Here is a 17,636-nt window from a genome sequence, read left to right as displayed (position 1 = left end):
TTGTATGGTAAGTTGATATTTACTGTTTCCTTTATTTGTTCAAGTAATATAATAAGTCAATGATCAAAATAGTTATTCTTGGTCTTTCTCTTTCCCTCTTTCTACCAATTTTTCCTATTTTTATATAAACAAACCTATTTACTATTGTCCTGAAACATTGGTCATGTCGGATTAAATGGCCCTTTGTTTTTCGTCTCCTATAAGTCCTCAGTCCTGTCCTGCACGCACAGTCTCTCATGCATACCTAAAACCTTTTTTTTCGCAGTGGCCTGAAAAGTAGAGCGCAGATAAATGTGAATGATTTTTTCTTACATTAACATTTGATGCGAAGAAGTTCTACGCAATCGAATTAATTGGAATCGTATTTATAAGCCACCACGGTTATACAAGAATGAAACGGCAAAATCGCATGGTCGGTTTGTACATGGTTATTAAATCTTCCTGTTCGCCTTACTGACCCATTGTTACGTATGAACTGGTATGGTTAGTGTGAATTTCAACTAGTGGCCGCAACTAAACAACTATAAGTAGGTACCTTCTTATATATATAATTCATCTGTGGGCGTTTTAACTTCGGAAAAAATACGAGGAGTTAGGTACAACTTTAACGTGTCTGTCTGTGTCATCGTATCGTTTCTCCTAAACGGATGAATCGATTGTATTTCTTTGTATATTTTCATATATTTAAATAATTTTATATATGTAAAGTTCAAACCTTTTGATCTCTGCATAGTTTTTTAGCTTCATACACATTCAAACTCTGTTCAAGCAATATAATAAAGCGAAACAAATACGCAGGGATCGAAACACCAGCCGGGAAAGAGGTGTGATTATTTTATGTATGTATGTGTATATATTATTGATATCGTGCTACATAATATGAATAGTTTATTAGGGTCATAAGAGCAGACATAGGGCATACAGATAGGTGGTTACATAAGCGGCGGAAACTTCCTCTCTAAAAATAAAAAGTGAACGTACCAACGTAATCGCAGTCATATAATTATTTCTGTTATAAACAACGAGAAATCACCTTTTCTTGATTTGCAGAGATTAATCTAATCATCATTATGACTTTCCTAATAAGGATGAAAATTCTTTGATACGTGTTGTAGGTATGTTGTTTTTTTCAACTTCGGACATTTTCGGTTAACATATAAGATAAATTGAAAGCAAATAGGTGTACCTAATGGCTGTTGGCGAATTCAAGTTCATTTTCTTCCTGACGCGGTCATCGGTCGGTGACCGCTTTGCATTTGATTGAATAAGTAGGCATAACAACTAGGTAGGTAGTTATAGTAATATATACGTAATCTGTGGGTATAATAAAATTTAGTTTTTAAAATGCATTTTTCCAATGCATATATTTAGTTCAAAGCTCCCGAGTTTAGTCCATATTTACAAAACAACGTTCTGCTAATGTGACTCCATTGGTTGTGGTTCTTGCGAATGTTTGTCTTTTAGTCGTTTTTTACTTCACAGGAAGGTATCAGACTCAGGATCTACGTTAGGTTCTATAATTATTTTTAAAATCAAGATAGAATCTTTAGTATCTTGTAACATAAATCTGAATGAGTTTCAAACTTACGACCTAATATCATGCCATCCTTATGGCCATCACTTTAGTAGTTACCTATCTCTAAAATCAGTCTTTTCGCGTGTTAGGGACCAACTGTAATGCACAATTATTAAAATTCATAACAATTATTACAGGTTACATTGACCCTGTAAACTTATTTGAGGACAGATTTTAATGGTCGTCTCACCATAGTTATCGTAACTATGGAGTTTTAGACCATATGAAGGACAGGAAGTGCTCGATTAAACGACCACGTATTAACCGAATTATATAATCGGTTTCCGACCAAAGTGTGTCTTTAAACTTTTACCGGTTTACTATTACATTATTGGGCACATATTTATTTATGTTTAACTTTTAGGGTATCTTATATATATGGTTTTAATATTTGATTATTAGTCGATATGTTTTTTTTAAACTTCTACAACGTTTAGTTTTATCTACCTAGATGGAAATTGTGTTTTTAGTAGTTTGTTATATTGCATAAAGCTTAACTCTGATCTATACCAAATGCTTAAATAAAGGTGGGCGTCCTCTAGAGGTTCAATGATAATTTTACCCCGACTAATTGATGAACCTATTAGCTTAGGTCCTCGCCTGTATGGAGTAGGTTCTGCTCGTTATAATGAGACAAGCTGCCCGTATTCTCTAAGACCCGGAAGCTATCGACATAAGGGAAAGAGCCTTATTGATAACAAGATGACTTCGGTTGCAGGTACTTGAACACTGTCGACTGGTAGTGAGTCTTTTACAGGCTTTATTTTTGGAGGGTGTGTGTTGAAACTGCCTTCCTTCATCCTTCCATCATCGGATGACATAGCGTGGACATCGTTTTACATGTGGTCGACATCCCTACCCAAAGCATTTCGCAATTGACTCAATCATTTATTATGCAAACAGCTAAAATATAGAATTCCCTACACTAGTACTCTACTCTGTTATCCGATTATATAACTTAGGTATTTTCGAATGAAAAGGCAGTATTTGAGTTTACCTTAGAGCCTTGCTTACCATCAGGCAGATTGAAACATCAAACGCACTCAACTCAAATTCCTATTTATAGTTTACTCGTATTAAAACGATTAGGATTATTATTTTAAATGAAAAATAATTAGTATTTAAATTGCTGAAAAATTCTCTATATTTATAAATACCTAAATATCTCGTATTTATTAACGTTTAAGTACCTACGTAAATATGGTGTGTAAAAACGCTATAAGAATACAATGAAGATGATTTTTTGTTTTCCATTGTTACTTTGTCTAGAGTGTTGTGAATTGTGGACTAAAGCGATGCCTAAAGCCTATTTGGTTCTGCAAAATAACTAGCAAAATTTAGACATTATTCAAGCCCGCCTTACGTAAGGCCGTCTCACGTATTGTCTCAGATTAAGATGTGCAAAATAAAAACACAATTCGTTCGTGGAAACTAACGGAGCGACTTGTGTATCGTTCGCAGTAATATGAAATTATTTAAAAGCACGTAGGAATATATTTTTTCGTACTAAAATATAGTGGATCATAATTAGAAGCGTACCTAATGTCACATCAGTAATCATTAGAAACTTTGTATCTCGAAAGTAACGAGACCCCGTGTTAAAAAGATACCTATAATTAAAAGAATTATTAGGTACATGTGCTTTTAAATCTGTTTCACTTTATATTCATTTAAAAGCACTTGTTACTAAAAAATAACTTACGTCCCAAAACTTGTACTGCACTCTTTACCAAGTAGATAGTAGGTACGTTGGAGCTGTCATAATGTGGCTTAATTAAGATAGAGTTAGTTAGGTCAACTGTCTGATTTATGAGATAAATCTCATTTAACCATTCAACCTTTAAGTTTTATAGTTTCCTAAGTCTAAACCTAATCCACCCAAAACACAAATCATCCTGTAAAACGATTGGATGTTATCAGCAAATCACGTAGTTGAAAGGTTATTACGATCTTTTTTTTTTCTTTGAACAAGTATCATGATCGCACCACATTAGTTTCTGCCCAGAAAAAATTAAATGAATAGCAAGATTCACGACTCTCCGTTTAGTTCAACGGACTATCTTAGAATCTAATGGTTTCCGAGAACCAAGTGAACGGAACATCATCTAGTATTATGTTCCTACATGTTAATGTAAACATAATTGATGACACAACGCTTTGACATTCAAAAATATCAATGGGCAGTGTGCGCTCTCCACAAAGAAACCAAGACTGCATGTAAACAGCCGAGTTATACAATCACATCGTAATCTGATGCAACTGCGCCGGAATTATCTTTGTTAGAAAATAGCCGTGCATGATCGCTAGCAAACTCGGTCAATGGTCCATCTAGTTTAATTCAAGGTTTGAGTTGATTGGATGATGGAAATATTTCAAATAGCTCTTCTATTGCAAACCTAGAGCATTTGAATTATATTTTGATTGGAGATTTATGATCTAGGTATATTGTAACCTAAGAGGCAATTTTTGCCAGCCTTCATTCGTCTGACGTTTGTCCTGGTTACATGTCCGTTCGTTGCCTTGACTGAGGAGGCGTCAACTTGTGACCGTGATAATGTACAAAACTTGTTTATATTAAAAAAAAAAATTAGCTTTCAGGCGTATGATTTTTAATGCTATGTTGTAGTAGCTACATGTTTAAAGAAATACCAAATATCAAAGGGAAATAGAAAAGTTTCTATTAGAAATCTTAAACGATTTGTTGGATTATAGTTTCTTTTGTGGTTTGAATCTTCATACCTAGCTATCACGCGTAGGAATCTGTTTATTAGTCTCCTAGTTGACGTATTTTGATAACACAATAATAGGTTTCAAAGGTATACATAAACTATATTTAATATTTTTTTACACTCTGTCATTTGCCTTGTTTGTTAAACAGTCCATATTATCATCATTCTCCTGGCGTTTGTTCCGTATAAGCTCGGGGATAGATAATCGAAGGGTCCTCTATAGTAGCTCGCCCTTGATCTTTGACTTTTTTAGAATTTCTTAACTTAGTCTATCTTCTTCTGAGTGGTCTCGTTCATCGCTGAAGGTTCCTTGAAAGTCAATTGTGCGTTGGAGTATAGGTACCTACATTTTTTCCATGCTGACAGTTCATCTGGGCAGGCCAGCGAATTAGTGATTAACCACGGGATCTTTTGCCCATGACAACAAATTTTATAATAATATGTTGGTGACTTTTCTTTTGATTGATAGTAAGCCCAACCAGTAGACTCTAGCACTCAACTCCGTAATATAATCATGCTTAATAAAAATCAAAAGATATAAGGATAGGGATTACGCAATATGTATCTCCGTTTCATTTTCAGAGCAAAAATTATTCAAAAATGAATTATGTAACTTTATTGCGTAAACCATAAAAGAATCACTGATAAAATATTTAAAAACTCTAAGGTGACTCACTGACTGATTTATCAACACACACCCCAAACTATTGGAACGTTAGAGCTGAAATTTGGCATACAGATACATAGTTGCTATGATGTAGACATCTGCTAAGATTTTTTGAAATTCCCATGAAAAGGGAGATAACGGGATTTTCGTTTTATCGCGGGCGGAGCTGCGGGCTCTCTCGTCTAATAATTGGTATATACGGAAACATACATCTATCAAAGTTTAAAACAGGATTAGGTTTCCCTTTAAAGTTAGCTGAGGTCAGGACGGGAGTTCTTATAAAAAGCTAATATCTCCTAACTAAGCACCGTGGTCATAGGCGGGAAACGGACTTTGCTTGGAGAGAGAACGCAACCGGGATGAAAAAGTATGTACCTAACGCTTAAAATTATTGCAGCGTCAAATCCCGTGATTATTTCAAGAAGAAATGTTTGTCTTTAACAACCACAGGTCCCAAGGAAACTACTTATATAACTTATGACCATGTAAGACCATAAACCACAAAGGTTACCTCTTTATAATTTACGTATAATATTATTAATGTAAAGATTTATTACCTTTTATTTGATTGTATGTATACTAAAATAAAGTATTACTGATTGTGAGTGAATATGGAAAACTAGATTCTTTTTTATCTTATGAGTGAAAAAGATTTTTCACTTTATGAGTATGATTGGAACTATAGGTATGTCTGCCGCTGGAACTGCTGATACATTAATATATAAAATTACTTTCGGCGAGGGGTATGTAGAGAGTCATCTTTCAACTTCTTTCTTCCCGTGGACATTGTAAAAGCCAATCAAAGTAAAAGCTAATAATATTTGGATTCTTCTTGACGATAGACTAGCGACCTGTCACTATTTGAATCTCTATTCTATCATTATGATATACTTCTGTTTTTTCAAGATTATATGTACGTAGGTTACTATGTTTGCATTGTTTTCATGGCCTACATTTTTACACCCATCTACTTACATGCTATGTTTGTCAGCGTCTAATGTATGTCGGTCAGTCTTCTTCGCGTTGTCTTTATAGGAAACTTGTAAAACGTGTGTGTACGGCCATAAAATGTGAAACAAAACCACTCGTAGCCGCATTACTTCATTTGCGTAATAGTGGACACTGATCCTTTTTACGAATAAGGCTATTAGAGTACCTAACTATTAAAGGATTTTGCAATATAAGTTTATTTTATGTATCCATGCTGGTCAGCTGTATAGCTAATTGTAGTTTTTTAGTGTTCTCGAGACTCTGTCTACCTTGAAAGAGATCAAGACGTTATAAAGATGATGGTATGTTAGCTGCTTTTTAATTATTTTCCCGTGCAAAATTTCGCAGTCAATCATAGGAAAAACTTATTAACCAGTGTTTTTCTATGGCCTTCAGGCCAAAAAGTCTCTGTTATTATGATTCAGAGAGATAGGTATCTCCCTAACATTTATTTTTTTTATTTGATAAGGAAGTTTACACTTACGATAATTAACGTTGAGTTTAAAGAAATTTTCAGAGACTAAAATATTATACAGGCACTAGATATAGATTGTACAGGCATTTATTTTTATAAAATCGCGGAAGTAGCACACGAAATTAAACAGAAATAAAATTATATATTAAACAGAAATAAAATGATATATATACTCGTATTTAGATTTAAAAGACTAAAACTATGGCATTGTTGTAACAAATTGGCATAAAATTCAGATATGATGCGTTTTTACTTTTCGCATTATACTAGTGTTTTCCAAATATTTTATGAATGAATACCTTTGAATATTATACTGATTAAGTATTTTGTACTACATTATAGACTGACATGTTAAGGAAACTGCAAATGTATAGTAATGATACGTTAATTAAAAAGTATTGGTGTTAAAACAGATGCATTTTGTATAATTATTCGAATAAACTTTATCGATACATTTTACCGGGCGGAGTAGGGGTTGTACATTCACTGTCATATAAAAGCCTCACACGTTGGCTACAGCGTCACAAAGTTACTTTTGAACCACCAGTCGTTGGTGAGGAGAAAGGGTCCTCAACTCGGACTGTTCTTCCACGCAACATGGCTTCCTACATTACTGTGAGTAGCGGTCTTCAAAGCGAATTCTTTCTGCTAAATCCTTAGGGTGTGCAACAGGAATGTGAAAATAAGTGGATTGTGGATTATTTTGCTCGACATTGATCTTTCATGAAGTTTTATCTAATTTAATTTAAGAACTCGATGTTAAAACGTCACATTTTAATGTAACTATGTGATGTCATGAAAATAATTTATTTTAAAGAATCTAAAACGCATAAATCGGCCATTTAATTAAATCTTCACTTAATTATCCCAAACAATACAATGAGTGATGAAATTCATGGGAAACTGGGTGCGCATTATACCATTACATCACTCGGTCAAGCCGATTCTATCTGATACAACATAAAGTGACCACTTTCTAAGACTATGAGATCACCAAGTATCATACGTGCACGTTCATATCTTTATGATTATGGAGCTCTGCGTTCATATAATTTAGAACTTTAATGACTATTGTTATTTCAGCCGAGCTGTTTACTTCTGGCTTGTGTTGGCGTCTGCTTCGCGACTTTTGGACATGAACAGTTAGTATTTTCATGTTCCTTTATTTGTCCTAATTATTTCATCCAAAGTTTATAGATATTATTCATGTTATTAAAACTCAGTATTAAATAAATTCAAGGTGAAAAGGTTACATTATCAATAAAGTGCTCACGACGAAACCGCAAAAACTCTGGATGGAGCAATTTGGTTGAGATTTCTATAAGCGATTCTCACGCATCTTTTTATTGTGGTAAATGGTGAAAATCATGCTATTGTGTTTTAATGGTAGACTACCCTTACTTATAACATGTTTTCACTTGTACCTATCACATTATCTGTCTGCTGTGCGATCTTATATATTAATTTAAACCAGTAATGCAATATACCTATTTGTTTTTTTCTTGTAACTTTTGCACCTTTTTGTAACCATATTTTATTTTTGTTGCAGTGTTCACATTCGAGTCCATATACCTGAAGAGCACCACTCATCAAAAGAAGTAGTTGTTCATGAACATCACGACGATCATGGCCATGGTGGAGGGGGGTATGGAGGTGGTCATGGCGGAGGTCACGGAGGCAGCTTAGCTGATCATCTTCATGGTGGCTTTGTGGATCATCTAAAAGGCCATGGTGGTGGCTTCGGAGGCGGATTCGGCGGTGGCCACGGACATAGCATCTCCTTTGGAGGCGGATTCGGTGGCGGCCATGGCGGCGGACACGATTTCGGAAGCAGCTCTGGAGGGCACGGACACGATATTGGAGGAGGCCATGGAGGACATGACTTTGGGGGTGGCCACGGCGGTTTCGACTTAGGCGGTGGTCACGGTGGACATGACTTGGGCGGTGGCCACGGAGGACATGACTTGGGCGGTGGCCACGGAGGACATGATTTCGGAGGTGGTCACGGAGGTCATGATTTCGGAGGTAGTCACGGAGGACATGATTTTGGGGGTGGTCACGGAAGTCACGGAGGTTATGACTTAGGCGGCGGCCATGGAGGCGGTTTCGGTGGTGGCTTTGGAGGAGGTCACGGAGGTGGACATGACCACGGCAGCCATGACTTTGGAGGTGGCTTTAGCGGAGGATTTGGCGGAGGTCACGGCGGAGGAGACCATGACCACGGCAGCCATGATTTAGGAGGCAGTATCGGCGGTGGTTTCGGAGGAGGCCATGACCACGGCAGTGCTGGATTATCTATAGGAGGCGGACACGGCGGCGGTCACGACAGCTACAGCGTCGGAGGAGGCAGCGGCGGATTTTCATCCGGTGGTCATGACAGTTACAGTGTGCACGAAAGCCATGACAGTCATGGATCTGGTGGTTTTGGAGGCAGCCTAGGAGGTCACGGGGGCGATGACCACGGCAGTTTTGGAGGTGGTCTGTCTCTAGGTGGTGGACATGGTGGTGACAGCTACAGTTTAGGAGGCGGCCACGGTGACATCGGTGGTCACGGTCACGGGGGAGATAGCTACAGTGTTGGATTCAGTGGCAGTTCTGGTGGTCACGGAGGTGGTCACGGTCATGGAAGCTTCAGTTTATCAGACTTAGGCGGCGGTGGACATGGAGGTGGTTTCGGCGGTCATGGTGGCAGTTTTGGTGGTCATGGCGGCAGTTTCGGTGGTCATGGTGGCGGTTTCGGCGGCCACGGCAGCTTCGGAGGCGATAGTTACACCAACGCATTAGGGTCCGGCCACGGTGGTGGCCCCTACCATAAAAGAAAGTAAAGCCTGATGCTCCTTAGTGATAAAATGGAGCCAACTAAGTCATAGTCTTCAAATAATATGATACTGATTATTTTTATATCCAGTATTAAGTACAAAATGTTGTTGTAAATAAGGTTTAGATTTTAAGTTATTGTTGCGTTGTTTTAATTATATATTATTTAATTTAGTCACCTTTTTATTTTTCTTCATTACCCCGCAGCTTCGCACACGCGAATTTAGCGGCACCTATGAATGCAGGCCTTTCGCAAATTCCATGGAAACTATAGCTTTTATCGAGATGAAAGGTACTCTATGTTCTTCTCCGACTTTATATCAGATTTATATATATTACTAAACATTTCAAGAAGATGGGTTCAGTAGATAACGCGGGAAGAGACAGCAAGCAAACTTACTTTTGCATTTATAATAATGTTGGGATATTAGTAGAGATACATATATTTAGCCGAAATACATATAAACATCATTCTCATGCAAGGGTAAGAGGGATCCACCCTCTTACCCTTGCATGTTCAATTTGCACCCTTCGACGATGAAGGTATACTTTTAATATAGGTACTTATATAAAACTTTTCTGTTTCCGTTTCCGTTAGCCCATATCACTGAGTCCAGAGATAAAATTTGCAAGATAGTTTACTATTAAGTATTGTAAGGTATGTAGAGAGGATTTTCCGAATTCTTGCTGTAACGGGATTTTAAGCTTTTCGCGGGTCTCTTGTTATTGACAATATAAACATAAAGAAAATTATCTAAACACAAAATTACGACGCCTATCATATTATTCTCATAAAACGTGTAACTTGAAACAAGATGCGAAACGATCATGATGAATGAACCTTTATGTAATGCACAGACTGTGAAAGTGAACTGTGAGGAAACCAGACCTAGAATATTATAGGTAACATGTTCTGCTGGTACCTGGAAATTTCCCACTCGGAACTTAATGTAAAATAGCGCTAATAGTATAGTACATATATTACAATGTTTCCCTACTTGAAATGTTAATCTTTTAACCGCGGCTTCGTTTTATTTGCACCACCTGCAATCCCACGAAAACTATGTAGTTTTTCGGTAAATCCCGGTGGATGAAAATCTATGTCCTTTGCCAGAATCTTAATTATACATACGCGAAATATCAAGAAGATTAGTTCTATAGACACCTTGTGAAGAGAACAAGAAACAAACAAACTGACTTTCGCATTTATAATGTTAGTTGGGATTGGGGTTGTAAACGCTAAAGCCAGTGTTTTTAACCTTATGTATGTTTTCGGATTTATTCTTTAACTCGGGAAAAGAATCATTCCCATGGGATTTGTGATAAATGATATCGCAAACAAAAGCTAGATAACAAAACATTCGGTCCGAAAGGCAAATTAAGTTTTGATATTCTAATTGTATGGTCAAAATCGCAATACTAATTGTATGGTCATAAATAAAATTGTATACACTGGTATTTATAGATATAAACTAGCCGATCAAAAGCGGGAGAATCTTTTTTATAGATATAAAGCAAGTAGGCAGCCAAACGGTTATTTAATTGATCTAGGATATATATGTACAGATTTATTTCCTTCTCATATTCTCGTCAGTTTGTTGATGATATTTCCCTTTATGGTAATCTGAAATCGATAGATGAATAGATGATAAGCACGCACACTAGTAGGTAGACTTTTCACTTTGTTTTCGGTTACAACTTACTCAAAGGAAATCTAGCTGATTGTAAATGTTATAAACTGTTACGTATATAAATAACAAATTTTCTGAGAACATACTTAGATCCTTAACTTACATGATATTATTGTATACATACTGTAAAGCACTCATAAAAATACAAGTATCTACATGATTGGAGATTTTGAGATCATTGTGTTGCTCTGCAAAATAATGTTGTGTAAGATGCTTACGTCAAAAGCTTGTCTCAAGTTGCCTCTTAGCTGCATTATGTAAGTGAGCTTACCCTGCCCTTCACTCGAGCTTCCGCCCTGAGCCTGACTCGTTTAAGTTAATCGTTATTTTATTAGTGTTAATTTGTACTCGCGTTTTCGAAAATAGCTCAGACGATTTCGTTGAAATTTGAAATATAGGTGCACACGTGCGCAAATATCGTCGTAGCTGTCCCACGTCTGAAAAAAATAATATTTTCCAAATTTTTAATCCAAATAATTTTTCATATAAGACGGTAAGCTCTATGTCTAGGTCACGATTATTGTGGTTTTTCTGAAATCATTTGAAACATTTTGTAGCAAAAATCACGGAGGATATCAAGGTGGCGGACCAGTTTCGGAAACGCGAGTACTATTACGTACACGAACCTTACTCGTATTAACAAATATTATTCCTTTAATATATTTTACCTCCATGTGCTCCTTTATTTCAAATGTCAATGAAGTTCCGTATGGATCACGGCACCAATAAAAAAATGGGACCTCTCCATCTCATTCCCATGGATGTCGTAAAAGGCGACTAAGGGATATGCTATAAACATGGGATACTTCTTTTAGACGATGAGCGAGCAACCTGTCACTATTTGCATTTATTTAATTCTAGCATTCAGCCAAACAGCTGAACGTGGACTATCAGTCTCTTCAAGACTGTTGGCTCTGTCTACCCCGCAAGAAATATAGACGTGATTATATGACGTGATTTCTTTATTTCTAAAACAATGGTTGTCAATGAAATCGTTAGAGCTTTTTCGACGATCTTTGGTACATAAAAATGAGTAGAGTAGAGACACAATAATAGTAGCAACCAAAATCTTATCCACAAGAAGAAGTTTTTCGTTACTCCTGTGAATGGTTCTACGTCAGCGTTCTCGCGATATTCGTTGCTCATCCCTATTGCAAAGGCGTTTAATTTAATTGAAAAATAAAAACCAATGTCCTGTTTTATCTATATTTGGTATTTAATTTATACTATCAACACACCGCTTAAGAATTCGTTTAAAATGCATGAATTCGTCGACTACCCGCTTTATATATAGCTAATAATCTATTTGGATTATTACAGCTACAACAGAGCTTTGTGACATAAATAACGTTATAGTACAGATTACTAAGTATCATCACATTCGACCACGAAAAAAGCTGAACTGAGTTCACGGACATCTAACACAATTATGTACAACAATCTTAAATAAATATAGTTCATATTTTGTCGCCATACTTAAGTTTCCCCCTTGAATCTATGGCGGAATCATGTAAATATTGGTTTTGATGTACGAATTTCCGCGCTAATCTGTTTTCACTTTCTAATTCCTTAACTGAGCGTAAATCCTGGATCACAGAATATCTTTGCTTCGAGTCTCGACTTTGCGTAGAATGTCGATGTTTTACTCTCGTTCTTTGCTCATTGTCGGAAGGAAAATTGGAAGTTTGCTCAGGATTTTCTGAGGTCTTTGAAGGTTGTATTTCAAAGTATACATTTGGTTTTTCCGTTGTTGTAGCCACGGAGGGCGTATATGGCGTGGTAGCGTCGGACGGTGTGGGTGGTTCTGCATATTGTAGGTTGTCATTGGAGGCTTCTGGCATCGATGCTGGTTCATTATACAGTGCTTTCATAGCCATTGCAGTATAATATAAATGAGCTGGTGACGTTTCTTTTATAGTATATGGCGTAGGTGAAAAATTATCAGAAGCCTTAGTATTGTCGTAACTGTTCACGTCTTCAAAGGCGGAAGGAGGTTCTTCGTGGATTGCTTCTGATACAACGCTGCTTGCACCAAAATGATCGACCATTGTCTGATGATCTTGTCCTCCAAAGCTGATGTTTTGCGTTGATACAGATTTCTTTTTACCCTTGTAACTATGCGGAGCAATGTCCGCATTGTCATTTTTGTCTTCTGAAAATAATATATTTGAAGAAGAGGCGTAAGCGTCGTAATCATAATTATTAGAATTAAAATTGACTACAGGGTTTTTAAATTTTGAAAATCCTGTCGGTGGCAATGCTCCTGGGTATGTAGGCTTTGGTTGGTAATCGTGAACTATAGTAGAAGAGACTGAGTAAGGAGTAAAATTCTTATTAGCATGTTGTGATCGATAATCTTGTGTTGGTTGTCCATTATATGTACTTCGAATTTTATTAGGATTTTTTCCTAAAAAATTAAATGCTGGTATTGGTCTATAATCTTGCACGGGGTTAGAATCTAATGATGATTCAATATGTGATACCGCAGGATTTGGATGTTTTTTTATTCTGTTAGCTGTGTATAAACTTTCATAATATGAGAGATCATTAGCAACTGTAGGTTTGGCTCCTCTTAAATATTTATGAGAATATTTTGCCTTTTGTGATTTTGCTCCATCACTAATACGTAATCCTTGACTGTTGTAAGATACTTTAGGTGGAAATCCTAACGGTTCTCTACTAAGATCCAGATCCGCTGGTATTTCACCGTGATCGTGGAAAATGTGGTCATGAGTCACATCGCGTGGATTATATGCAGTATATTCCAAATGAGATGGAGTTCCAAGGGAACCGACTGCAAATCCTGGATAATTGTCGGAAGGAATCGCCAACAATGAGTTCTTAAATGGCATTAATGGATGTCCAGCAGTAATTCCAGACATACTAGCGACAGGATCTACTCCAAGTACATTTGATAGTTTAGACCCGTCATCGAAAACTAATTTATGAATATGTTCTTCGCTGTAAGTATGGATGTGTTCGGTATCACCGTCGACTATTTTTTCAACTCGTTGCGGTTTCTTTACTTTCTTTATTGTCCCCGATCCATTCAAATCTGAATAGAAATGTTCGTGAAATTTCGATACTGGATGTTCTTCTTCGGTTGGAGGTTTGCCTCTTACTGGTACTCGTTTCGGTTTAGGTCTTCGCACGCCCTTTTTCGGTTTGACTATTTTAACTCTTTTAGGTGGAGGAGCTGGTGGTACTCCAGTGGGTGGAACATACGGCGCAGGAGGATATGAATTATCACTTGGTTCTGATGGCGCTGCAACGTCATATTCTTGTTCGTCCCATTCAGATGGAGTTGGTCCGTAGTATCCCCGCGCGCGGTACAATGGCAAGAGTTTGCTTGAAGCTGGAGCAACGCCCGGTATTCTGTGTTGTGCATCATCAACTAGTTCAACAGAGTTTAATGGCACGACGCTGGCAACAGATGGGAGCGCGATATTTGTCGGGACAGCCACTGCACCCTCAGCACTGGGTAAGAAGGCCGGTGCGTATTGTGAAGACGCGGGCGCGTGGTGATTCGTAATGTAAATTTTCTTGTGATGGTGTATGTGCTTCACCTTTTGTGGAAGATGTATGCGGATCTTTTTCCTGCAACAAAAAATAAATAAAGTTCCAGTATTCTGCCGTGGATAGTAGATCGCATGCAAGCTCGCCGGCCGTGTTTTTGTAGGCGGCACTGTTCCGCCTAGTGTCATTGGCTCGAAGCGTGATGCGGTAGCGGCTTTCGCTCTCGAAGCCGCGACGTCGCTATTTACCGATTTGTCGTCCATCACACTTATAAGTACTTGCAACTCTGATTTATAACATACTATTATTTTTACCATAGCTAGTACCTATGTGACAGACGTATAGTCAACTTGCACTTTCTAGCAAGTACTCAAGTGCTCGTTACGCGCTTGATCGGCTGTGGGTTTACTGTTAATGCAATTAGCGCTTAGCGGAGATAATGATAAATTAAGTCGCAATCGCCGGCACACTGACATTGACATTTTCCATCGCGCGGCTAATGATTTTAATGTGCTTTCGCATATACATTTACAGGGGATGTAATTCAACACGATTACATAGCATCAAACCATGGAATTCGGAATAATATAACTGACTGTAGAAAAAGTGAGGACTGGTGAATGTGACGTACCAACTGATAGATGTGATTCAATAACATTTTCATATTGCATCTTAATACTCAGATTTATTACACAGCTTTACAACTCCGCAGATGCGCATGCGATGTACGACAAATCATTTGTTCAGTTTCAAAAACAACTTGGCAATTATTTTTTCTTATATTATTCCGATTTTCAGGGTTGAAACCTATTGAACATAATTTCAGGATAGTTTCATATTATATTCGAAAAATTATGAACAACTCATGTTATAAATTAATCAATTAAGTTAACTTTTTGGAACCCATGACTTGTATTTATTTTACTAAAATGAAAATTCAAATATAAAATCATACTAAGTATATTTCTCATTGATTCGTGAAGATTTCATTTCATAAAATTCATTACATGCGTCCGTTTCAAATCATATTCTGAGGTTTTTGTACCAGAATGATCAAGCGGGTTTTGTCTCACTACTAAATTAAATTCATAAAAATACTTGAACAAAGTATCTAAAGTCCTTAATCTTAAACAAAGCAGCATAATTGATAGTAAGTAGAATGATAGCTAACGGTAATAACAGGTACCTCTATAAAATTCTGGCATAAGCTACTTGAATTGAAAATGTTCATGAATCAATGAAAATCTAAGGGGTAAAAAATTTATACATCGGTAAAAAAACTTTACGTAACCAATATAAAAGTATCAGCTTTTTCATAAAAAAGAAAATATGTTTTTGTGTTTCCAGAAATGAAACAAAATTTTATATCGCGAGCAATATTTAACATCTTTGATTTTTCTTGTATGAAATTTTTAAATTACTAAAAATTGCTTAATTTTTTAACTAATATTTACAATGCGTAGTGGTAAAACAACATAAGACTTATAACTTATTTGTTGTTAATAATCATAATTTTTATTTCTAATTATGTTCAACGTGCTCTTTGCGAATCTATTCACATATGGTTTTATTTAAAGCTATCATACGATAATGTAATTTTTTTTCTAAGTAGCGTGTGCAATAATATAACAAGAACTTACTTGGATCCATCTGCAGCAATTTGGACTGAAGCAACAGCCATCAGAAAAGCGAACTGTAACAAAAAAAAATATTTCAAATAGTTACAACAGTTTACACATAAATAAAGTGATTTTAATAATCGAAGTTCCTTTTGAGTAAATTAAATAAGTCAGAATTGCCCAATCATATTTATATTTCTGATTTTTAATATTAAAAAAATATCATACACTGCTTTAAATTAGATGATAATGTCAATTAAATGATTTTAGTTGAAAATATCAGTTTAGTTTAATTTTTTTTCTCATATGGTATAATCTATATATTGAGATTATTTTTCACAATTAAAATTTACTAAAATTACTTTTATTTAACTTTATCAAAGATTTATTCAAATCAGATGAACACAACCAAATTTTTGTGTTTGTGAGAAGCAAAACAAAATTTCACTATTCTACATTCTCACTTATGTTTCAACACATAAAAAGTTAATGGAGGAAATCAAAAATGTTGGCCTATTTTTTTAAGGGCATAACTCTGGCCATTTTCTTATAAAAATCAATCCATGTCGTATGATGGCACTATTCACATGTCACAGTCCAAATTTTCACGAAACACTTCACAAAACACTAGAAATGATACCGACCAATCTCATCCAATCCATTGTCGCCTTTCCTTCAGTCCGGGGACAATACTATTTTCACTTTTTTCCAATGCACTTGTCGAAACCGCACTAGCCTTGGGGCATATATGATAATTATTTGCCGTGCGCCTGATTATTTATAACATTCATTTTCACGCCTGAAAGAACTCAGCGCCGGTGTGCATCGTGGTTGCAATGGAACGCATTTTGCACCTAGCATTTGCGCTGTTATGATCGCAATCCATACATTTTGTCTTCTGTTTACAATGCACTGTTATATAATTCTTTCTATCTTGTAATTTAGGTTGTAATATAACACTAAATCATAATTTTTATCTTCATTTCGGGTGACCACCTACCTTACTGTTCTCATACAGTAGTTAGTACTCGTAAGATACACATTTTCTCTCATCTATGCGTATTAGGTTTACTGTTATGCTTCGGAGCAAGGGTCCGCTGTCGTAAATTTATCTCTTCACGTTGTTCAGTGTTTGGCATCCTCAGTTTCAAAAGTCTATTAGCTCGTCATATTATCATCTTTTGCGTCGTGAGTTTAAATTTTTTTTAGGAAGGGTTTAGTATCACCCTTTAAAGTTTGTACCGAAGTAGCGATACATACGCGGATTACATTAATAAGATTTATGGAACCCCTTCGGAACTCATTGTCCAGCAGTTCATCGTTGCATTCTTGCCGTAGAGTGTAAAGTTGTTTTCTGAAAGTTTAGCTAAAGCGTAAGTTTGCGATACTTATGCGAACATATGTAAATGGTCTAAGGTAACTAAATGGAATTTACAAGTTATATGACTGTATGTTTTCCAAATAAAATAAAATATATGTATTTTCGCTTACTTAACTATTTTGGAAGAATGCTGAGAAATAATTTATTTATAATGCTAGGACAAAAACGAAATAAG

At 36.3% G+C, this 17,636-nt stretch overlaps 2 protein-coding genes across 2 annotated transcripts; one reads left to right on the top strand and one right to left on the bottom strand.

Moving 5' to 3' along the window:
- Nucleotides 1-7,034: 7,034 nt before the first annotated feature.
- LOC106133779 (uncharacterized) lies at nucleotides 7,035-9,262 on the top strand. Its single transcript, XM_060953866.1, has 3 exons — nucleotides 7,035-7,052; nucleotides 7,521-7,579; nucleotides 7,987-9,262. Exons 1-3 carry the CDS (start codon nucleotides 7,035-7,037, stop codon nucleotides 9,260-9,262), a joined length of 1,353 nt encoding a protein of 450 aa, XP_060809849.1.
- A 3,140-nt stretch (nucleotides 9,263-12,402) lies between these two features.
- LOC106133778 (uncharacterized) lies at nucleotides 12,403-16,742 on the bottom strand. The gene is made up of 3 exons (XM_060953408.1): nucleotides 16,725-16,742; nucleotides 16,102-16,154; nucleotides 12,403-14,542 (listed from the first exon to the last, which is right to left on the bottom strand). Exons 1-3 carry the CDS (start codon nucleotides 16,740-16,742, stop codon nucleotides 12,403-12,405), a joined length of 2,211 nt encoding a protein of 736 aa, XP_060809391.1.
- Nucleotides 16,743-17,636: the final 894 nt, after the last annotated feature.

The sequence above is a fragment of the Amyelois transitella genome, chromosome Z, assembly GCF_032362555.1.
Source record: "Amyelois transitella isolate CPQ chromosome Z, ilAmyTran1.1, whole genome shotgun sequence".
Classification (NCBI taxonomy): Eukaryota; Metazoa; Arthropoda; class Insecta; order Lepidoptera; family Pyralidae; genus Amyelois; species Amyelois transitella.
This window is presented reverse-complemented; position numbering and strand designations above follow the sequence as displayed.